General features: G+C 36.7%; 1 protein-coding gene across 1 annotated transcript; it reads right to left on the bottom strand.

Annotated features, from left to right (window-relative positions):
* Positions 1–480: 480 nt before the first annotated feature.
* LOC113586743 lies at positions 481–15223 on the bottom strand. Its single transcript, XM_035524252.1, has 19 exons — positions 15205–15223; positions 14811–14867; positions 13643–13948; positions 12435–12743; positions 11983–12282; positions 11333–11709; positions 7590–7947; positions 7173–7484; positions 6756–7040; positions 6330–6626; positions 5764–6075; positions 5346–5633; positions 4920–5216; positions 4363–4674; positions 4005–4232; positions 3018–3335; positions 1829–2146; positions 1373–1654; positions 481–956 (listed from the first exon to the last, which is right to left on the bottom strand). The coding sequence occupies exons 1-19, from the start codon at positions 15221–15223 to the stop codon at positions 799–801; spliced, it is 5133 nt and encodes a 1710-aa protein (XP_035380145.1). The 3' UTR covers positions 481–798.
* Positions 15224–25750: the final 10527 nt, after the last annotated feature.

Consider the following 25750-nt stretch of genomic DNA (forward strand, 5'->3'; position numbering starts at 1 on the left):
CTTAATGGTTTAGCTATAAACCCATGAAACCGGAATTAATCTGCGTGTATTGATAATGGTGTTTTTTCATTACTAAAACAAACATAAAATATAGCAAAACAAAAAGCAACCAAACAAAAAACCCAAATCTATGACAATCTATGTTAAATTATGCTTGTTATCACGTCTATTAGGTAGCAGTCAACCTTTTCGTGAATCTTCGTGAGTTTCATGAAAACAGCGTGCTTTGCCGTTACTGCTGACCTCAACATGCATTCGAAGCCTTAGAGCTGTATCGCCATCATCTTGAGCTGTGTCTCCATCTTATGGTCATATAATATAACAAGCACTTCTCGCAAATGCCTTTAAAAAGGTTGCTTACAACAAATCAACATGGTATTACTGCTGCTTTTACTGCAAAATGATGATGATGATGATGATGATGATGATGATGATGATGATGGCTTAATGACACTTCTAAAATAAAAAGTCACCTATATATCATTTTTAACAAATCAGTTTTATTTGAATGAGACAGCATACATTTAGAATAAAGTAAGTAAATTGCGAAAAACATAAAACAGAGCCAGTAATTCCAAAGCCATTAACTGAATATTCCATCTGCAGGATCAAACAGTAAGATATTTGAGTTTATTATTTTTTTTGATTTGTTCTTTTTTAAAGAGTTTTTTTTATCTTTTATGTATTAAGACTAGACATTTTATTTGTATGTTGCACTAATGTATTTTATTAAAAGGCTTTGCTTAATATAATACTTAAAGAAATATGCCCAAAATATTATTACTAATCATGAGACCTTTACTTTACTTTAACTAGTGTGACCAAGAACCCATAAATGAGGGAGATGACAAAGAGTGCAATGAACGTACAGGCTGTCTTCCAGGTTTCTTCAGAAATATCCAGATTGACAGCTTGAAACAGGTTGTCATCAAAATATATACTTTCTTGAAAAAATTCTGAAACATTAAAGAACATTTGAGGAAATGTTGTACCTATAGAAAATCTATAGGTCAATGCCCTTTCCAAACCTCTTATGCATACAATTAAGAAAGTAGAAAGTACCTGTTATCGGGTGAGACAAATGGCTTTAACTTTTCATTATGTAATTAGGTACAGCTATATTAGTCTTTAGTCATATATTCCTATCAGTCGCGAAGTTTTCCATATTCAATGGAAATCATTTGATGATGAATTTCTTTTAGAGTTTGCAATTACTTCAATACTGTTTCATTCAATATTTTTTATATTCTTGTTCCAAAACTGATTAAAAAAAAACATGCTTTATAAATAAATAGTCAGGGTGAAATAGGTTAGCGCTTTTAATGGAAGTCCAGTACTACTTTGAAAAGATGCTTAGGGGCTAGACAATCACCTTCTTTAGAGATCCTGTGAATAACAGTGCCAGTTATGTGGTCAACCTGGCAAGTGTATGTAGTTTCTGCCTTCCAATCAGTAGCACGAAGTTGCAGACGGCTCTGAACCATGAATTTCCCTGTGGCGTCCTTGGCAGGAAGAGGCCTGTTGTGCTGCACGACCTCACTACCTTTGAGCCAGGTGATGTTAATGGCAGATGGGCTGTATTTGGACACCAGACACACCAACTCATCAGAGTGCCGCAGGAGGTCCACAGTGGGTGCAGATTTGACCACTGAGGCTAGGTGGGAGACAGGGACAGAGGAGTAGTAGATAAAACAAAGAATTAATTAATGCCAAGTCAGTTACATTAGACACACATTGCCTGTATTGTAGCGCATACTTGTTCGGAAACAAAACTTCATTTAGAAGGCTAATAAATGAAGCAATTGCTGGGATGAAACATTTCACCTACCATATATGTTGTCCAGCCTGCTGACTATTGGTGTTTCTGATGACTGGTGGCTGACTATGCAAGAGTAAGTGTCATTCTCGTGTCCTGATTCTGGTAATGTCAGTGTGCTGTGCATGGTGAAATCTGGGCCCACAGAGTGTGCACCTGCTGGACTGTTGGAAAACTGAGATTTTTCCAGCTTCATTCCATTCAGGTCCCAGTAGACAGAGATCTCAGCTGGGTAGAATCTAGAGATCAAGCACAGCAGGGTCTTCTCATGGGGTCCTGACAAATCTCTGTCACTGAGTTGAAGGATTTGGACAGTTGGCCTTTTGGGGTCTGAGGAGCAGAAATAAGAATAACAAAGTATTATGTGTAGCCAGTAGATGTACCTGGAGCAACTTATATCCTCCACAGAACAAAGCAGCAGAACTTGGTCACCATCTTCTTTACTCAACAGAGTGATTTTGGGCTTGTTCACACACTGAGCTATAAACCATGAGATTAAAACAGATAAAACAAAGTGATAGCAGGACTACACATGTTCAACATTCAGTGAAACTGTTTCTTTTTTTAAGAGTTTAGGTAGTTTATATTTAATATGAATAATGGAATGAACACTATTTATGAACAGGGACACTAGACCTCATCAAAAAATGGAAATCAGTCTTATAGTGATTCAGTATATGAGCTATTGTGGGAATGCAGTTTTTTGAGTTTGTGTTGCCACTGAAATTGGCAGGTGCAGAGAGAAGGAGGTGCAGGGCACACTCCAGTGAGCACAGCAACCAGCGGATGGAAGCATTAAGCAACAGCTACGCCTGCAAGCCCAAAACGGTCGCCAAAAGCAGAACTGAAAGGCCATCTGTGCTCCTGAGACTGAGAGACACACACACCTGCACAGGAACATGGGCTATATTTGCATGCCTCAGTATATCATTTACAAGCAATGTTTCCACTATTATGCAATAGCTTTCTTTTTTGTTGTCCTAACTTTTTTGTGCATGTGTGGGTTCCTTGGTATCTTATTATTAAGCTTCATTCACCTTGTAGTTTTATACAGTTAGACATAAAATTTTGATCTACATTTCTAAAGGCTGTTTGTCCCACTATAGATTTAGTAGAACCTTAATAATAATAATAATAATAATAATAACTGAACAACTCATACTTTCCTGTACATTAAAGTCAATTGTATGTGAGCTCTTACCTTTGACTTTGGAGATGTTGAGGCTCTGTGTTGCACTGGAGCACAGATTTGATACCTCGCAGTAAATGACTGTGTGTGCATTCCATTTTGAAGCTGAGACCTCTAGAATGCTTTGAAAACTTTCTGTTCCATTATGATGGTCTATAGAAGGTTGTTTGTTCACACCCTGAGATGCCGCATCCTTGCCTACTCTCCATGTAACAGCATAGATGTCGATCTTGTGAGCCAGTACCAGACAGGTCACATGCACATGATTCGTTGAGCTCATGTCATTAAAGGATGGACCTAACAGGTAGACCTGAGCCATAGCTGCAGTCACTGGGAGTCAAAGAAATGGTACATACATGTATTTTATATAATATATATATATATATATATATATATATATATATATATATATATATATATATACACACACACACACACTCAGATCATTTTATATATACATGTATGTATATAAATACTGTATATATACTTTTGAGATACAGTCCATACTTTAAATACCTGCACAAATACTGGTGCTCTTCTCGACATGTTTTTTTTTAAGCTTCTCATCATTACTTTACATGTATATTTTGAACCTTGATTCCAGTCTTGCTGTGACACTGATATTCACTGAACACTTTTACACGTCCATCTGCTTGCATCATACTTTTAGAAGTAGCATCATGCTTCTCCACCGATTTGACAAGCCATTTAATCTTTGGGTTGAATCCAGTGCCAATGCACTGCAATATTTGTGGTTCTGATGTGGGGTGTCCAACACTGGGAACCATTAAGAGTTCCACAGTAGGGTCACCTGGAAGAAGCTCAGATGTTTTAGCCTGAAAAGCAAAGCATGACTTTCTAGCTAAAATCCGTCAAGGAGACCTAAATTTGAAACTGACAGACATGGAGATAATATGCCGAGATTAAAGCTTTCCTTACCAAAAATACATTCAGTAGAATCTGATGTCCACTTATTATTAATGTTTTGGTAAACTATACATGAGAAGCGATGATCTTTGGTTTGATATGTGTCAGGAACAGTGAAGTATGTGGTGAGAGTGTTCAGGTCTTCGGCAGGTCCCACATACTGACGAGAGATCTCAGTTGCACTGGACTGGAGTATGACAGTAAGCACACCAGAGGGAAGCTCATTTCCCACACACTGCAGCACAGCACTGTCTGCAAAAGGCCTTCTAATCAGTACAGAAGTATTCCACTGTACAGGCTCTGAGGAACATGAAGACATTACACCACAATGTATTGTAAGTCTTCACAGGGGCAATACAAGTATAAGAAAGTGCTTTGGCATGTGGGGTAAACTTCAATTTTGTCATGGGAGATTGCATAAAATACTTACCAACAATATAGATGGTCTTTCCCTCACTGGAGAAGCATTGATGTTCAGCTCTACATGTTACTGTACTCCAGGATTTCCACTTTGTTACTGGGAGCGTGAATTTGCTAATAGTTTCATAAGTTTTCTTGCTGGGTTTATACATCTGGTTTTTAGAGATACTACTATCCTGTTTGTTTCCTTCCCCAAACCATGAAACTTGTACATCATAGTACATTGACTCAACAGTACATGAAGTTGTGACCAGCTGATTTGTTTTTACTGATATGAGATTAGGTTTGGCCAGATGTATTTGTGGTTTGACAGATGGATGAGCTGAAATATTAAAAGAATGTTTAAGTTGCAGTTAGTGACTGTAGAAGAATATGCTGTTCTGATGATAATTTAATTGGGAAGTTTTGTTTGTTGTTGTGACCTTATATATATATATATATATATATATATATATATATATATATATATATATATATATATACACACACTCAGATCATTTTATATATACATGTATGTATATAAATACTGTATATATACTTTTGAGATACAGTCCATACTTTAAATACCTGCACAAATATTGGTGCTCTTCTCGACATGTTTTTTTTTAAGCTTCTCATCATTAACTTTACATGTATATTTTGAACCTTGATTCCAGTCTTGCTGTGACACTGATATTTCACTGAACACTTTTACACGTCCATCTGCTTGCATCATACTTTTAGAAGTAGCATCATGCTTCTCCACCGATTTGACAAGCCATTTAATCTTTGGGTTGAATCCAGTGCCAATGCACTGCAATATTTGTGGTTCTGATGTGGGGTGTCCAACACTGGGAACCATTAAGAGTTCCACAGTAGGGTCACCTGGAAAGAAGCTCAGATGTTTTAGCCTGAAAAGCAAAGCATGACTTTCTAGCTAAAATCCGTCAAGGAGACCTAAATTTGAAACTGACAGACATGGAGATAATATGCCGAGATTAAAGCTTTCCTTACCAAAAATACATTCAGTAGAATCTGATGTCCACTTATTATTAATGTTTTGGTAAACTATACATGAGAAGCGATGATCTTTGGTTTGATATGTGTCAGGAACAGTGAAGTATGTGGTGAGAGTGTTCAGGTCTTCGGGCAGGTCCACATACTGACGAGAGATCTCAGTTGCACTGGACTGGAGTATGACAGTAAGCACACCAGAGGGAAGCTCATTTCCCACACACTGCAGCACAGCACTGTCTGCAAAAGGCCTTCTAATCAGTACAGAAGTATTCCACTGTACAGGCTCTGAGGAACATGAAGACATTACACCACAATGTATTGTAAGTCTTCACAGGGGCAATACAAGTATAAGAAAGTGCTTTGGCATGTGGGGTAAACTTCAATTTTGTCATGGGAGATTGCATAAAATACTTACCAACAATATAGATGGTCTTTCCCTCACTGGAGAAGCATTGATGTTCAGCTCTACATGTTACTGTACTCCAGGATTTCCACTTTGTTACTGGGAGCGTGAATTTGCTAATAGTTTCATAAGTTTTCTTGCTGGGTTCATACATCTGGTTTTTAGAGATACTACTATCCTGTTTGTTTCCTTCCCCAAACCATGAAACTTGTACATCATAGTACACTGACTGAACAGTACATGAAGCTGTGACCAGCTGATCTGTTTTTACTGATATGAGATTAGGTTTGGCCAGATGTATTTGTGGTTTGACAGATGGATGAGCTGAAATATTAAAAGAATGTTTAAGTTGCAGTTAGTGACTGTAGAAGAATATGCTGTTCTGATGATAATTTAATTGGGAAGTTTTGTTTGTTGTTGTGACTTTTATATATATATATATATATATATATATATATATATATATATATATATATATATATATATATATACACACACACTCAGATCATTTTATATATACATGTATGTATATAAATACTGTATATATACTTTTGAGATACAGTCCATACTTTAAATACCTGCACAAATATTGGTGCTCTTCTCGACATGTTTTTTTTTAAGCTTCTCATCATTAACTTTACATGTATATTTTGAACCTTGATTCCAGTCTTGCTGTGACACTGATATTTCACTGAACACTTTTACACGTCCATCTGCTTGCATCATACTTTTAGAAGTAGCATCATGCTTCTCCACCGATTTGACAAGCCATTTAATCTTTGGGTTGAATCCAGTGCCAATGCACTGCAATATTTGTGGTTCTGATGTGGGGTGTCCAACACTGGGAACCATTAAGAGTTCCACAGTAGGGTCACCTGGAAAGAAGCTCAGATGTTTTAGCCTGAAAAGCAAAGCATGACTTTCTGGCTAAAATCCGTCAAGGAGACCTAAATTTGAAACTGACAGACATGGAGATAATATGCCGAGATTAAAGCTTTCCTTACCAAAAATACATTCAGTAGAATCTGATGTCCACTTATTAGTGTTTTGGTAAACTATACATGAGAAGCGATGATCTTTGGTTTGATATGTATCAGGAACAGTGAAGTATGTGGTGAGAGTGTTCAGGTCTTTGGGCAGGTCCACATACTGACGAGAGATCTCAGTTGCACTGGACTGGAGTATGACAGTAAGCACACCAGAGGGAAGCTCATTTCCCACACACTGCAGCACAGCACTGTCTGCAAAAGGCCTTCTAATCAGTACAGAAGTATTCCACTGTACAGGCTCTGAGGAACATGAAGACATTACACCACAATGTATTGTAAGTCTTCACAGGGGCAATACAAGTATAAGAAAGTGCTTTGGCATGTGGGGGTAAACCTTCAATTTTGTCATGGGAGATTGCATAAAATACTTACCAACAATATAGATGGTCTTTTCCTCACTGGAGAAGCATTGATGTTCAGCTCTACATGTTACTGTACTCCAGGATTTCCACTTTGTTACTGGGAGCGTGAATTTGCTAATAGTTTCATAAATTTTCTTGCTGGGATTATACTTTTGGTCTACAGAGATACTACTATCCTGTTTGTTTCCTTCCCCAATCCATGAAACTTGTACCTCATTGTACACTGACTCAACAGTACATGAAGCTGTGGCCAGCTGATCTGTTTTTACTGATATGAGATTAGGTTTGGCCAGATGTATTTGTGGCTTGACAGATGGATGAGCTGAAATATTAAAAGAATGTTTAAGTTGCAGTTAGTGACTGTAGAAGAATATGCAGTTCTGATGATAATTTAATTGGGAAGTTTTGTTTGTTGTTGTGACCTTACCTTTGCAAATGCTTAGTTTTGTGCTAAAGTCCTGGGAATTGTGTTCTGCGTTACATTTATACTCTATGCCTTTTTTCCACAGCTCTGCCTCAATGCGTACTATGCTTATTTCAGTGAAAGTCTTCATTTTGCCAATACTTTGTAATTTCTTAACATCTGGAGTTTGCAAATTCACATCCACTGTTGACCCATCCGTCGACCATTTTACTGTAAGTTGTTCGGGATAAAAATCCTCCACAGAACAAAGCAGCAGAACTTGGTCACCATCTTCTTTACTCAACAGAGTGATTTTGGGCTTGTTCACACGCTGAGCTATAAACCATGAGATTAAAACAGATAAAACAAAGTGATAGCAGGACTACACATGTTCAACATTCAGTGAAACTGTTTCTTTTTTTAAGAGTTTAGGTAGTTTATATTTAATATGAATAATGGAATGAACACTATTTATGAACAGGGACACTAGACCTCATCAAAAAATGGAAATCAGTCTTATAGTGATTCAGTATATGAGCTATTGTGGGAATGCAGTTTTTTGAGTTTGTGTTGCCACTGAAATTGGCAGGTGCAGAGAGAAGGAGGTGCAGGGCACACTTCAGTGAGCACAGCAACCAGCGGATGGAAGCATTAAGCAACAGCTACGCCTGCAAGCCCAAAACGGTCGCCAAAAGCAGAACTGAAAGGCCATCTGTGCTCCTGAGACTGAGAGACACACACACCTGCACAGGAACATGGGCTATATTTGCATGCCTCAGTATATCATTTACAAGCAATGTTTCCACTATTATGCAATAGCTTTCTTTTTTGTTGTCCTAACTTTTTTGTGCATGTGTGGGTTCCTTGGTATCTTATTATTAAGCTTTATTCACCTTGTAGTTTTATACAGTTAGACACAAAAATTTGATCTACATTTCTAAAGGCTGTTTGTCCCACTATAGATTTAGTAGAACCTTAATAATAATAATAATAATAATTATTATTATTATTATTATTATTATCATTATTATTATTATTATTATTATTAGTAGTAGTAGTAGTAGTAGTAGTAGTAGTAGAAGTAGCATTTGTATAGCACTTTCTTAAACACAGTTTATAAAGTGCTTTACAGAAAATAGAGCATACATGGATAATAAAGCTCAGGAAGGTATTTGCTAAAAAAATTTTAAAAATGAAAAAGAAAAGAGAAGAATAGAAAGGAAAGTTCAGAATTTTCACCTTTTTAACATTAAAAACAAATTTGGCATACATACATATTTTGTAAGAGATTTATTAATTCAAAAGCATGAAAACATGACAAATTTTCAAAGTATTTACACATTTAAAATATGCAGAAAGTAATAGGTAATAGTAAAAATTATATGATGAGGGACAGGCAGGGTTACTTCTTGGGCTCATTTCACCTGTAATCAAAAGTTTAAAATAATTAAATCTATTTACGTTTGTAATAAAAATATGTCTTTCTGTCAATGAATGAATTAATGAATAAATAAATAATCAATAAATAAATTTAAGAATTTTTTCAGTGTATCTCTCTCTCTCAAGTTCTCCTTTTTTCTATAAATTTAATACACATTGCATAAAAATAAATAAAGCTTTTTTTAAAATCAAAAATATGCAGATGTGTCCTTTTTATGGACATTGTCTTACCTTGATAACTGTGGCTGCGATACTGTAGAACAGTGTGATGAGAAAAAGAACTACAAAGGTTAAGGCAGTGTTCTTCATGCAGCTGTCATCCACATCAGTGGTCATCAACTCAATATGGCATATCTCTGGCATTATCGGGAAAACTACACACATAAATATAAAACAAGCAAACAATCAAAACACACATAATTCTGAGCACAGTCTTGCTATCACTACAAATAAATGTTCTCCTGCCTGAAGATGATTTCAGGGACTAACTGCAGTGAATTGAATAAAATATGTAGAGGTAGTACAATTCAGTGAAGTGCATTAGGTTTCCAAAGAAAAAGGTTATTTTGAGCACAGGTCTTTCATCAGCTGTGCATGCAAAGTGCTCTTTTGTTGTCCAAACATCCTCTTACTTTAAGAAGTATGCATATACTAACATTGTACACACATATATATAAATCTGAAGAAGATGTATTTACTGCAGTATATGGTAATAAAAGATGCAGAGATATTTAAAATTGTGATGAAGCACATTCAGAAACAAACAGGACATTTTAGACAGAAGTCCTTTGCTTGCACAGCTGATGAAGGACCTCTGCTCAAAATAACCTTTTTCTTTCGTTATTGGTTATTCTTTGGTTAATTTTTTTCCTTTTCAGAGTGTAATATGTCAACACAAATCAGGAAAAATGAACACAACAGAATAAAATGGCCTGGACCTACTGGTATAGATAAGAGTTCAATTATTTCTAGTGGTAAAGAAAAATTCGGCTACAGAGCTGAACTGCACACCGGAAATTATTTAAATATCATGTGCCACCTTTCAGGTTTATTCAGTCACATGTACACATATTCAAGTCATTATTTTGATGTAATGAAGCTTTTACTCTCAAGTGATAAGGCAGAGATGCTGTAGGTGTACTTATGCCAAATTTGAATTAGTTAATTGGCCAGCACAAAATTGTCTAAAACATAGGTTAAACATATAACATTCTATATAATATTGCATTTTTGTAATACTTTATTGCTCTCTGAATATCCTTTTTACAGGTAATATCCTATACTTTGACAACCCTCTCTTTGGATCCCAAGTTTGCCCAACAAATTCCCCTTTGTTAATTTATTAACCAAATGAACAGGAAATAGGTGAAACTGACTTGTTAGGGAAAATAATAGAAGATTACCACTGTGTATCTTGACTTGCTAAGGATAAACCAGTGTAGATGTAAATTATTATACATTTTTAAAATAATTCATTAAAGCTCGGGATGGGAAATGAGTAATTATTAATCACTATCTCTCAACAACAGCAAACGGGACAATTGCAACAAAACACAAACACACAAGCAGATTGTCAAAATGGGTGTGTGTGGGGGTAGTGGGAGTTCGCAACTTTGTGCCTCCATTTTAGTGGAAACAAAATACTGGATGGATAAAGATGGTCAAATGATGGAAAATGCATCAATTTGTCTTTCTAGTTTTTTTTTGTAAGGCTAATATTATAGTCCATTAAATGCTGATTTTTGTACATTTCATATTTTGTACAGCTAATTCTTTGCTTATTTGCTTATTTTGCTTAATTAGTTCCCCCTTGCCTTGTGGAACTAATACAATTGTATATTTTTATTATTATGGAGAGTATTAGTCATTTAAAAAAACTGTGTTAAAGGGGCGATGATTAAACTACTTCTAGAGTCAATAAAACATTCCTGCAATAAGCTGCAAAGTTAGAATTCTTCAACAACACAAATGTACAAAGTGTACATTTCCCATACATTCCTTAAGCTTTGTGGTAGTACAGGTGCAGTGATAGTACACATTTTAAAAGACCTATTTGGGCTTAGCTAGGGCAGATATAAATAAAGTAGTACAATATTTATATACTGCACAAGACATATGCTGAAGTACTTTTTATTGTTATTGCTTCAGTTTAATATTGCATGGAACATCATCCTAAAAAGCAAGAAAACCCAAGCATCAGACACATTTAAAGACAAACACATGATATTGTTAAAACAAACACAGAAAATAAAAAGACAGAAAGGCCAACAAAAAACAATGACAAAAGAACAAGCATGACTAGTGGACACATAACACACATCCTAAACTCCTTTGCAGCCTGAGGGTACATTCATGCTGAAATTCACTAAGGTGGGTGTATTGGATTTACTGTCGGTTGTTCTGGCTATGAGGCGCACAGTCTGGTCATTAGCCTCGTGGTATACTACACAGCTGTACACCACTGAGTCTTGTTCCCAGTCCTGGACAAGGAGCTGGCTATAAACTGAAAAGTGGCCATCTCTCTCAATCACACTAGTGGTCCTCGCCTTATCTCCTTCCACTGGTTTATCATTAGCAAGCCAAATCACAACTACCTCTTTAGGGTAGAAGTTTTTCACATAACAAGTCAGGGTCACCCATTCCTCATCGGGGCTCTTTTCTGGCGGAGCGAGCAGATAAACTGAGGGGCACCGAAGGTCACCTCCTGAAAACATGAGATCAGAGTAAGTCAAAATACACACTACTTCTTCCTTTGCCTTGTATTTTCCACTTCATGGGAATTTGGTTCACATATGAGCAAGAAGCCCTCTATGCAGTTTACAACCCCTATACAATGATTCACTTTTATCAGTGATTAAATGTTTGGTTTCCTGGTATTTCATGGTTTGGCTAAAAATACCATTTAAACAGAGCTTCATCATCCAAACCATTAAGTAAAGAAATAAATAAAAAAAGAAAGAGAAAAACCATCTCCTACCATTCTTTCGTTCGTATTTCTTTGACTGCGTGGTGGCAAATAGATCGTGCTCCACCTCGCAAGTATATGCTGTGCCGTTGCTCCAGTCATCATAACTGATAGGAGTAATGAGTGTGACTTCGGTACTCATGGGGTTCGTCTGGACTGATGCAATTTCTTTACCATCACTAATCCATTTCATGTTTTTGAAACCTTGAGGTCCATTAGCAGTGCACTGGAGTTCACCTGCTCTTTTAACAAGCATGTCCTTTATGGAAGGGCCGACTATATTCATATCAAGTGGATTTTCACAAGAGTCAGCTGTATGGAACAGGCAGAGGCACAAACATTTTAGAAAGAAGAATGAACAGGAACAAAATGAATGCGAAATTAGTTTGTGTGTCATATGGCATAACTGACTTGTAAAACACTAGCTCTGCTAACAACAAAGAGGCTGAAAATGTAATACGTACCAGTATGCTTGGCCTCTCTGGAAAAGGTCCATTTGTCTTGCTTGAATTCACATTTAATTGGGGAAGATGAATATATCCATTGGTTGGCCTTGATTTTCAAAATGCTTATGGCACTGAAATTGTTTTTTTCCTCTTTTAACATGAGATCTGTGGCCTGTGTACTCACGTCCACAGAATCAAGTGTCCATTTAAACTCATATGTTTTAGGTGAGAAATGACTGGCTAAGCAGATGAAGGTAGCTGTTCCATTTTCTAACTCCTTTTCAGTAGGAGATGTTAGAAGCAGAGATGCAGGGTGGTCAGGCACAACTGGAAAACAAACATAGATATCTATGCAGCAGCTAGCACAGCAGATGTTGCAGATTAAGAGGGAAACACATCATGTTGCCACAGTATATGAGATAAATATATATTGCATTTAATCTGACCTGATCAATCTTCTTATAAGAACACTTAGAGCTCACAACAAGAGGTACAGTGTTTCTCCTGTATCTTTTAGCATAACGATGCTGCATACTGCCTACATTGTATTACATTACAGTGTGTACTACCTGCATTATAGTACATACCTCCTACATTGCAGTGTGCACTGCCTACATTATAGTACACACTACCTACATTAGTGTACACTACCTACATTATAGTACATACTACCTACATTAGTGTACACTACCTACATTATAGTGCATACTGTGTCAACAAGCAAGCAAGAAATAATAAGCAACAGAGGGAAAAACAGAGGACAGGCCTTATTCTAGATTGACAGAAAGAGCACAAAAAATGAATGAACTCAGGAAGTCGATGCTGGTTTGACACTTTGAAATCATTATTTATATACGATGTTTCCGATACGATATATGCTTTTGGGACAAATTCTGGTTAGCCACTTCAACTAGCCAAAACCTTTTGGTAAAAGATATTGACCCTAAACGTATCAGAGAAAATAATTAGGTTATAAGATAATGTAGCTAGATTTTCCTTTTTGCAACGCTCACACTGTGATTTGAATGTAAATACATCTTACCAAGTGCTAAACCAAATGTTACTACTAATACGCCACAAATGCCAATTTAGGAATAACACACATAACAGTACACTCAGAGTACAAGCTTAGAATTCCCTATTAAACATTTTACTCAAAATGTTTATGCGTATTTGACTCTAAATTGTGTTATGTTCAGTTAATGGGGTATTCTGCATTGGCCTACCTTCTTTTTTAAGGGTTTCTGTTTTTGATCCTGCCGGATGTTCAGCTGTGCACATGAACGACTTTTCAGTATTCCAGTCAGAAGCTTTCACTTGCACATGACTGACCGAGGTGTAGGAACCACTGGTCTCGGCCATCGGATACTGGGTAAACTCAGTAAGTTCCTTTCCTTGGGAGTCCGTCCATTTGAACTTCAGAGCATCGGCAGGGGAGAAACCAGATGTTAAACAGCCGAGAGTAAGGAATCCATCCGAGCCAGAGCCACATTGTGACATACCAAAGATTGACGCCGGTGGGCTTTGCACTCCTGCAAAAATGAATTGAGAAATTCAACTATAGTTCATAAACAGAATGAAGAGAAAAACCCTAATAAATGCCAATGTTATTTTATTTTTATATTTTATTTTTGTATGTCTGGTTTTATGTTAAATTGTATGCTAAAACTTTTGTTTTAACAAAAATTAAATAAAGTGGTCGAAACACTCTAACAAAATGCCACCTACTAGCACTACTACTTAAAATAATAGGCAAACATTAGTTGGTGAACTTTTGCAGACTAGATAAATAATTCATATTTCTTTCCTTTCCTTCTCTGATCTGTAATAATAATAATAATAATAATAATAATAATAATATTAAGAAGAAGAAGAAGAAGAAGAAGAAGAAGAAGGGCAATCATTTTATTAACATTAACGCCAACAACAATAATAATATTAATAATTGTTATATTATAGCCTATTTATTATTATTATTATTATTATTATTATTATTATTATTATTATTATTATTATTATTATTATTAGCTATAACATTAGATGTTAACCCAACTCTGGATAGAAATAAATATAAAGGGAAGTTTACTATTCCTAAATTGCACAGGAATCTTTATATATAATGCAGCTAATGCAGATATTATATACGTATGCATTAATACATTATTAACAAACATTAACACAAACAAAGCAAAACTGAAGCTATTAAGTTTTTAAAAAATCTCTCATCATTATATATGGAACCAAAATAATTTAACTGACAAAACGTTATACATTACAAATTTTGTCAGAATATATAGGACTACATTAGAGCATTGAACCTTTTTCTAGAAAATTTTGCAAGAACATTTTGGAAGATTACATTTTGCAAAACCGGTAATCTGGGCTGCAACTTACCGCTTGTAACGGTGACAACTGTGCCGCGACCCCAGTAGTCAAAAGCCCAGTTACACAGTGTTCAAGCTAACTTCACATCGCGGCAATATATAGAAAGCATTGCTCTAATATTCACATTCACGTTGTATGGTTGCTATAGCCTATCGCATTATTCTCTCTTTTACATTAAGCTCTGGGTCACAAGTAATATGAACTGAACCTATAATTTAATTAAAACCTGAGAGAGGCCTGAGGAGTTTTTTCTTTTTTTCTTTTCCACACACGTAATCAATGATGGACTAATTTTACAATCGCAATGACAGCTGCTATGACCAGCAGTCTTAGAATAAAGTGGCTAAATGTTTACTTTGCGAATTAATTTTACTTAACATAATGAAAAGGTTTTTTATCTTACCAGATGACACAGTGACCATCGTTCCCTTCCCCCAGTAGTCGAATGCATTGTTACAGTGACATAATTGTTTTCTCAGGCCGTGCAAAAAGACAACTTCTGATCGCGATCGGATAACGTTAAAATATCCCACATAAATATCCCACATTTAACTTAATTTAATGTCAGTGTTGAGGACTGGAATTTGTCTAGACGAACCATACTGAAGAACGAGCCTTACCCGTTGAAACGGTTACCAACGTGCCTTTTCCCCAGTAGTCAAAAGCATCGTAATCACAGTGATATTTTTTACGTATCAACGTAACAGAAACTTTAAGTGGTAATCAAGCCATTTTTAAAGTTAGACGACCTATACATTAATGCTGACAAATATTTGTTCTTTTATAAAACAGATAAGTATTTGAGCGAATAAAATAGCGGGACGTACTAAAATGTTCTTTTAATCAAAAGCCAACCTTTCATTTAATATGCCTAAACTTTCTTGGGTAAGCCTAACTAAACATTACTTTAGATGTAACCTACTTTTGTTACAGAAAATCACGTCATTGGACATTTTGTTTTATTTTAAAGTTTATAAAATACCACACTACATTTGACTAAAATTACGGTTTCCGAACATCAGCTTTGGACCTTGGTGATTTATGTAAGTTTAATTATTTTATTTCTTACCTGATGTCACAGTGACCGTCGTTCCTTTCCCCCAGTAATCAAATCGATCGTCACAGTAAAACAAGCACAATCCCACCCGTACAATATGCCGTGGTGATAGGACTACTTCTAAAGATTACTTCTAAAGGCAAATAACTAATTTCTGCTAAATTATTTGATGGCTACACACACCACGCATATGTCTAGCAAAGTGTACCCTACCTGAGGTCACGGTCACCGAAGTTCCTTTTCCCCAGTAGTCGAAGTAGTCACTGTGAATAACTGTACCTAATTAGCTGTACAAAATTCCGCCCATTGCTTTCTCCCTCTGTTGTTTATTTTCCTTAATCCATGCTCTCTAATATATTTTAAAGATTGATGTTTTAATGCAGGTTAGAGTAAATATATTAATTTTTCTTTATGAGATAGCGTTTTGCTCCATATGTCTTTATCAGATTTTATCAGTTTACAGTCACCAGGGTTCCTTACCCCCAGTATTCTGATCAAAAACTATTACAAAACAATGAACACATTTTAAGAACTTGACATTAAAACTGGGATCAGTTTAGCAAACCTGTGATCATACTGAAGTTAACGAGAAAATACCATCTTTTAGTAAAGTAATTCTACTGATAATACTATATTGTATTGTGCTCTATAAATTGTTTTTATTTGGCCAGTTATAATCATTATTATTATTGTTGTAATTGCTTGTCTGATTGAGGTGGGTGTTATGTATCAAATGAAAACAGTGAAAGTTTATTATGTATGTTTTTTTTTTTTTTCATTTTATGTATGAGGAGTTATATCACCAGCGTGGTTAGTACAGCACAGAAAATATAAAGCATTTCATGATGTGAAAAAAATTTGGTAGTAAAGTTTAAAACTTTGCCAGTGCATTTACTCCTGTTACATGTTCCAACCATAACATTTTAATTTAATCTTGTTTGAGGTTACCCCCACCTTTACCATTATTTAGTGTGCCTTTTGACCCATGCAGTTAATGTGAATTCAAAACTTTAATATTCATAGTGAAATCTCAGTAAAATGTAAAAAATAGCACTGCTCCACCAATAGAAAAAAAGGCTTCAAAACCCTTGGATCCCAAATCATTTTCCAGCTTCATTTAACCTTCCACAGAACCATTTTGCAAGTAAACAGCAGGAGTGTTTTAGGTGTTAAAACTACAGAAACCTTACAAGCTCTTGTGTAAGTCAATTCCTTTTTATGTCACAGATCACAGGATTATAACTAACAGGTTTGAATTATAGACATCTGTTATAGAAGCCTACACAATCAAGCACCAGCTAATGAAGGGACCTTTTATGAAAAGAATACTGTTTGAATTGATTTATTTGACTATCCTTCAAGCCATCAAATGTTATCCAAGTGGAAACCATAATAGAATATTCATCCCTGATTTCATCAGCACAGATCAAAGCATCACAGTGTCTTGAACCCCTTGAAGCCAAATCCCTGCAAACAAAACAATGTGATGTATGTGCACACAGGCACCCAAGGACTCATAAAAAGAAAGGCTCATTCCACAAGCACTAATATATAATATGGTTTGAACAATACTTTGGAACCCAACTGTGTTGGGTGACATGTAGATCCTGTTTGAATCCCAGTAAATAAATAATTCTGTACCACAACCATACACACATCCCACAAGATAAGGTAACTGCCTTATATCCAGTACTGGACTAAAATAAAAAAACAAAAACAATCTTGTGTCAAATGTTGTACTGTGTACTAGAGAAATTATATTTTGCTCTCTACTGAACACATCTGTAGTGAGAATGTACTGAATGACAATAAAATTGACTTTGACTTTTCTGTTCTGACCAAGGACACTGTTACAGCTCCTCCCCCGCTGGAGTCATGGTTTGCAAGTCAACATGTGCCTTGTCCTCTCTGTGTGTTTGGCTCAGTCTCTGCCCTCTTTCTTATGTGTTTTGTAGTCTCTCCCAGCTTCTGTGTTCCATGTTTTCCCTGTTTTCCCTGTCTTGTGTATTAGTTCCATGCCATAGTTTTGTTTTCTCCGCCCCTCGTTTGATTGCTTACACCTGTCCTTCATTTCTACCTTGTTAAGTTTATGTATTTGAACTTTGCCATGTTCCCAGTGTCTTTGCTGTTCATTGCATATTTATTCTAATGGTTGTGTTTGTTTGTACTCCATGCCTTTGTGTTTCCTAGCCTTTGTAATAGCCTGCTTCCCATTTGCCTTTGTGTGTTTTGTTTGTTTAATCATGTATCCCCATGCTCTCCATGTTGGCTCTACAACAACTCTGATTTTGGATTTGCCCATAATAAATCTCGCCCTTCTCTGCACGTGTCTGCATGTTATACCCGCTCAATGTTACACCCATTATTGTCTTCATCTTAGTTTTGTTGTCTCATAATCTACCTTGGCACTTATGCCTTGAGTTTTCCTCTTCTGACTGTTGATACTTGTCCTTGTCTAGCTGTTTACGTGTATGTGAGTTGCATAGATATCTCACATTGTTTGACCATTTCTGTTGTTCTTTTAGTTTCATTGCATAATGTTTTCTTATTCTCAGTTTGGTTTCTGTTTCTTCTGGGCTCTTCCCTGTTTTTGTTTATGATTTCTGTGTTTCCTTTCTTTCAATAAAAATCCCACCCAAAACCTCAGCTTGCATGTGTCCTGCCTGTGCAAAGTCTCCAATGAATGACAGTTTCAAATAATTAGAATTTGGTCGCAGAACAGATAACTTATATTCCACTCAATAGTCCAGTTTCTCTTCATAACTTTGGATTTAGAAAGCACTTTCAAGTACTGCCAATTGTTTGTTTTTGAAAAATGTAAAAGATGACCTGAACATAAAGGATGTGGTTAAAGCTGTATTCCTTGATTTGGGAAAAATCTATTTTGATGCTATAAATCAATATAGTAGGCTATAATTGCTGAGCTGTCCCACTTAAAGCAAATTAGAAAATAGGAAGCAAGGTGTATTAAAAGATAATAGCTGGGTATCTAGGCTATGAAATTGGCATCCACTCAGGGTCAATTTTCAGTTAATTACTAGTCAGTATTTATGAAAATAATCCCCACATCTAATATCTGTCAAGTATTTTCTGAACTCACTATTGTTTATGTACATGTAAATAATCAAGATGCTAGACAAAAGCTATCAGTTTTGAGGATGTGCAATTTAGACTGCTTTATCAAATCATGTTTACATATCAATGATTAAACAATCTTGAAATACACTATATTGCCAAAAGTATTCACTCACCCATCCAAATAATTGATTTTAGGTGTTCCAATCACTTCCATGGCCACGGGTGTATAAAACTAAGCAACCAAGAATGGGTTGCTCTCAGGAGCTCAATGAATTCCAGCATGGTACCGTGATAGGATGCCACCTGTGCAACAAGTCCAGACATGAAATTTCCTCATTACAAAATATTCCACAGTCAACTGTCAGTGGTATTATAACAAAGTGGAAGAGATTGGGAACAACAACAACTCAGCCACGAAGTGGTAGGCCATGTAAAATGACAGATCAGGCTTAACGGATGCTGAGGTCACCAACTTTCTGCAGAGTCAGTCGCTATAGACCTCCAAACTTCATGTGGCCTTCAGATTAGCTCAAGAATAGTGCATAGAGAACTTTATGGAATGGGTTTCCATGGTCGAGCAGCTGCATCCAAGCCTTACATCACCAAGCACAATGCAAAGCGACGGATACAGTGGTCTATGAGTGTCAATATAAAGACTACACAGCAGAGAGGAATTTCAGGGTATGCAAGTTAATACAAAGGTAAAGACACTAAATATATTATGAAATAAATTGCATACTGTTTAGCTCTGAGTGTAACATTGGGAAGGTCGAGGGAAAATGCATGAAGGAACAATGTCTCAGAGATGAGAATAAACTGAATCACCGACTAGGGAAGCCATATCAAGAACAAATGAACAGACAGGATGAATAAATGAATAGCAAGTTTAATATAAAAAAAAACAAACTAATCATAGACACCAATACAGAGTATAATGAAGGAAACAAACAGAAGACTAACAGGGTGATGCTGAATAGCTCTCTACTGAAGACAGGTAGTTAATTTAAACACATCCGAGGTACTAGAATAGGTAAGGGAATAGTAATGCTACAAGGCAGGGTAACAGGTTTTACTATGTTCACATGAAGTATAAATACAGGCATTAAGGAATAAGGACAGCACAGGAATAAGGACAAAACCAGGAAAAGGAGCAGGCAATACAGGAGCAGAAACCAAAGAAACAGTCACTGGGGCTGGCCTGGCAGCAGGTAAGCAAGTCTTTGGATTCATTAAAGAATTAAGGGGCATGGTTGCTGGAGAGCAGTGGTTCGTGGCCTCAGGAGAGCCATGGAACATGGACACTGGAGACACTGGATGCCTGTGGTGTGTAGGCACAGAAGTGCCATGGGGAATGGGCACCAAAGGAGCATGGGACATGGACCGAGCATCCACAAGCACAGCCTTAACATCCACGAGCATCCATGCCAGGGTCCAGAGCCACAGCTATGGTGGTCCGGGAGGTCCAGAGGCGCGACTGTGGCCAATGATGGCAGGTCTGAAAGGTCTGGAGGCACAGCTGCAGCCAATGATGGCGGGTCCAAGAGGTCCAGAGGCTTGGCTGTGGCCAATGATGGAAGGTCTGGGAGCGTGGGTGCAGCGTTCAGTGGTGGGTCCATGAGGTCTGGCCACAGGAACAGACCTGGTACTGGAAACAGGAATAGGGAACAGGCTGTGTGGCGTCCTTCATGCTGGTAACAGGAACTGGTTGGGCAGTGTCTACCATACCATAGATAGGGACTGACAGGACCACATCCTCCACACCAGAGACAGGGACTGGCAGCATAGCATCCTCCATACTGGAGACAGGGACTGACAGGACAGCATCCTTCACACTGGAAACAGGGACTGGCAGTAGGTCCAGAGGTGCAACTACTGTTGGAGAAGACATGAGTGTACAGCAGGATGTGGTATCTGTAACATGTTGCACAGAGAAAGAAGCCTCCAAGAGGCTGCCAACATGGGGCACTGGATCTAGCAGCTGGGCAGCTAGTACACTCCTAGAGGCTTGTGGCTCCCACCCACTTGTATTTAAACTTGTATTAAGTCCTTTGTCTGGGGAGCTGTAATCACTGGTAATGGGGCACAGAGCAGATCTGAGATGATGGGGAGTTTAATTCAGAAAACCTGGCCCTTAACTGCCTAAAAAACCCTCTACAATACTCATCTCCTCAGCTCTATGAGTCATTAGAAGTTCTGCCAATTGTAAAGCCTTTCTATCTAAAAACATGAACTTCACGTTTCAGGAGGACTGGAACAAAGGGGTAACTGGAGAGAACAATGCATTAACAAATCCTGAGAAAAAAATTATTGGCTCTATTGTACTAAAGTCATGATGCATTGGAAAATAAGGGAAACTGGGGACGCTCCCGTATGCGAGCGTGACAAAGAGATTATGATATTCACATTACTAACAGGGGTGGAGCTTGCATTTTCAGTGTCTGGGTGCAAGTGAAAAAGCCTATATACTGGCAAAAAATACTGCACAAAGCCTATACTAACCAAATACATAGAACTGACATGTAATCCCAGAATATAGTAAATATCTGAGCATTCATGCAGTAAAAACATGCTAATTAAAAAAAAGCAACAACAATGTGGTTATATAAACATTAAGATGTTTATTTCATTTTTTTGCTCAACCAAAATGTGTTTACAACAAAGTAGTAGAACACATTTAGCGTATTTTGATTGGCTCTTGAAATTGCTCTGCATAATTCCATGGAAATATTCCATTCAACCTAAGCAGTGGAATCCCTCTATAGCAGTGTTACCCATTATAGCACCCATAGCACCCATGGCACTCACTGAAGCTCCAGTTTAAAGTAATTTTAACCCTTGGGGCCGCCCATGAAAAGAAATTAACCAACATGCTAAATCTGACACATTACAGTATCTGACAGTAATGTGGAGTTTAGTGTGTTTTACTTCAAAAGAAACAAAATGTAAAACAAAATGACCAAAGATTCCAAACATTGGAAGATCAGGGGCTCCTGGACATCTGTGGCCTTGTGATCTCCAAAAGCATTTAATTGTGTTAAATATGCCACAGGATAAACAAAGAAGCTGCTTCTAGATATTTCATAGTGAATTTCATTCCTCAAATAAACTGTGGATGTTAACTGCAGTGACATTGTTTCAGTTACTTTCCAGCTGTATTCTCATGTTCAGTTAGTAGGAAACACCTGCTCATAGAGAAGAAAAGGCCTACATAATATTACATAAATAACCCCCTGGCTAGGACCATATATTTGGGCAATAAAATAATGAATATGTATACATTTATAGGCATCCTTAACTGTTGGCACTTTGGTAAAGAGTACCAAACATAAACCATTAAATCAATGTTTTCCACCTTGACTTTTAATAATTGTGAAAATTTAAATTTAGGGTAAAATTCCTAAAAAAGCCATCATGAAGAAAATGTGTTGCAATAAATTGCAACACAATTTTTATAGTAAAATATTATAGCTTAATTACATTATCTTCAGAAAGTTTGTTATTGGAAATTTAACTGGAAATGGATTCTATGGTCAAATAAAGCCAAAAGAAACATTTGTCCATTACTACATTATAATCTGTACTATGTCAAATCCATATAGTTCTTGTATTTTGGCTTGTCATGTATGCTCCTTTCAAATGAATTTCAATTGGATGTTTGTAAGATGCCCCACTCATGCAAAACTTGGCATTGGGAGAACGAATATCAACACAAAACCAAAACACACTGTACTGCAATAATGCTTTATTGCACAAAACACAAAAAAGGCCTGAAATTCTGAGGCATTGTCAACTCAAAGAACACTAGAAACAGTAATATAAAGACCAATTTATTTACAATGCAGCTATTAAAATTCAAAATACCAAAAGTAACACGATCCACTTAGGTTACAAAAGTGCTAGCTATATGTTTTTGTAAGGGTGTAAATCAGTGTGGTTCCATCCCCCACAATGAAACAATGCGGTTCAAAAACACCTCTAAGACACAGGCTGTTGTTTTTAATCAGACATGATGAAATACATTTTAGTGATTTTGTATACAATTTGTGTGTGTGTATATATACGCAGGAATGAGACTGACAAAACTGCACACCACTGACTTATTCCATTCACGAGTACAAGGCACTTGTGATAGAAAGCAAAAATATATCCCATGACTGAAATCATCCTGAAATAAGAAAAATCCATAGTATGCACTTTATAAGCAAATTAAATAGGAAAAAAGTGTAATATTAATTTCAAAATCAGACATTTCAAGACAGACATCACAAAGCAGCAAAAAATGGTTAGTAGGTTTTAAAGTACTGATATTAAAGAGCATAGACTTATCTTGCATTTTGCCCTAAATACTTTTTAGGTGTAACATATGGCACCCGTCATCATTTTATGTCCTTTCACAATCCCACCTCTTAAATATTTGCATATAAACTTACATTGGTAAATGTATAGTGATTATATATTAAACTGTGTACTCCTCAATATCCATCTTACAAGTGTGCCTCATTGACACAATAGTCCAGAGTACTTTCTCTCAACAGGCAGGGTTTTATGATTACATGCATCATAAAGCTACTACCTTTCATTCTACAGAGTTTGTGCCTTTATGATACATTATAAGTTGTCATCTTAGAAGTTATTACCATTTTGTCCCTGTGCAAATTAATCAAGTTTCTTGACCAATTTGCAAAACTCCACTAGTCCATCAGCAAACCTTATGACTGTTTTTGAAGCAGGTATTTGTAAAGCTATTTATCACTGTGCCCAGTCCAAGCACACTGATACATCCCAGCACAAAAACACATTAAGACTGCACCTTGTACAAACACTGGTGTTCAGGGGGTAAAACTAAGGAACTAAAGACAAAACTAAGGAGCATTGACATACTCACAGTATGCACAAGGTTTTTCTCTACATATGTGCTATATTAAGAATAACTGCCTTTGTCTAAACCTAAATAACTGAGAGGCAATTATGTTCTGTTTGTTTGTCTTAATAGCACAACTGGTCTGATATGACTCTATGGGATTATTTAGTTTTGATTATATTCTGAAGCAAGTTCTAAGCACATACTCCCCACATGTCACATTTTTGTCACTGTGTATTTCACTGTGCTGCCCCCACACATTGACAAACTGCCTGGCAAAAACTCTCCAGTATATTCAGCTTCTCTGAGTCTCATTAGCCTGAGTATTGTCTGCAATGTCTGCATTGGTGTTTGACTCAGATTAGTATAGAAATTAAAAAAGAGTCATGATAAAAAGACAGTAACAGTATTTTATAATGTATGTTGATATACTTTATTGCTGTGGCTCAGCTTAATGGTGTGTGTATTGGAATGTTTCTGTCATCACAGGTTAAAAATAGTAAATAGTATAAATAGTAAAATTGTTGGCCAGGTATATTAAAACACTGATGAATAATTCACAAATTAATCTATGGATGTGACTTTACTGAACTCTATACTTACAATTGTAAATAGTCATTTATTTAACCAAGACTGTGGAAATCTGAGGTAATTTTTGTTTAATTTGTAGGTCTAAAACCAAACATTTGACAAGTAAACATTGTATAAACACATTATAACTGCTACAAACACTTTAAAGTAAAAATGTAACATTTTTGCATTTTAGCTTTCATTGATATTAAAAAAAAGAAATAATCTTCAAATGACACACATATATCTACTGTTTGTTAGCAGGCAATTAAAATTAGCCCTCGGATATGTGACGTTGGCGACAAAGAAGGAGCAAGAGGCCTGGCTGAAGAATAGAGCTCTTTATTCTCCGTAGCAAAAACGAAGTCAGTACAACGACTAAAGGAAAACAATAAAGACCATACAACGTAGCGTAGTTTACCGGGTTTAGTCCGCTAATGCGCAGCACTGTCCGCAGGGACCTTTGGGTTTAAATAATGAGAAACACACAAGGAACAGGTGAGTGAATCAATAAGTGGATGATTTGGAGTGAGGCAGGTGTTTGCTATGATCCTGAACCGGAGTGGGCGTGTCCCTCCTGCTGGGAGACCGGCCAACCGTGAAAAGATCTTGCACGTTTAGATTCTGAATTAGTCTGCCAGTATCACCAATAACATGATACCGCCAAGTCACAATCCCCCTCTCACCTGTAGCTGTGTGACGGCTCTCAGGCCCCCTACCCACATGTCTCTCTACAGGACATGCCTCACTCTCTGAATCTGAGCTGGAAGGTCCTAAGGTTGTGGCACATCAATCATATACCATCTGTTAGTTCAAGTTTGGTTTATTCGTCACATACATAGTCATACACAGTATAACGTGCAGTGAAATGGTGGAGAGTGCTCTGTCCAAACTGAGGAAGAGAAACAGGGGTGCATAGAGAAAAAAATATATATGCAGATAAATATATATATTCTATGTATGTACAAAAATATATTAACAATGTATGTACAATATATGTATATTCTGATTATATACACAATGTACAATGTATATGGTTGGGTATATATGTACACAATCTACAGAATGTGCAGATCCATTTTATATAATACCATATCTACAGTTGTTGTTGTGTAACAGGGTAGTTGAGTATAAATCTATATATACAGATGTACAGATATACAGTCATGTTACATGGTGGTGGTGGTCCCCACAGTTTATCAGTTTCCTTGATTCAGGGCCCAAATGGCCTGTGGGAAGAAGCTCCTCTTCAGCCTCTCTGTCTTGGTCTTCAGGGAGCGGAAGCGCCTCCCTGACCTCAACAGAGTGAAGAGTCTATTGTTGGGATGGGTGGGGTCCTTCACAATTTTCCTGGCCTTGGTCTGGCACCGCTTGTAGTAGATG

Source organism: Electrophorus electricus, chromosome 1 (assembly GCF_013358815.1).
Source record: "Electrophorus electricus isolate fEleEle1 chromosome 1, fEleEle1.pri, whole genome shotgun sequence".
NCBI lineage: Eukaryota > Metazoa > Chordata > Actinopteri > Gymnotiformes > Gymnotidae > Electrophorus > Electrophorus electricus.

Coding starts and splice junctions, on each gene's coding strand:
- LOC113586743 (XM_035524252.1), bottom strand. Junction 13,949..14,810: donor AGTTGTCACCGTTACAAGCG/GTAAGTTGCAGC, acceptor TCATTTTTGCAG/GAGTGCAAAGCCCACCGGCG. Junction 7,485..7,589: donor AAAACTAAGCATTTGCAAAG/GTAAGGTCACAA, acceptor TTAATATTTCAG/CTCATCCATCTGTCAAGCCA.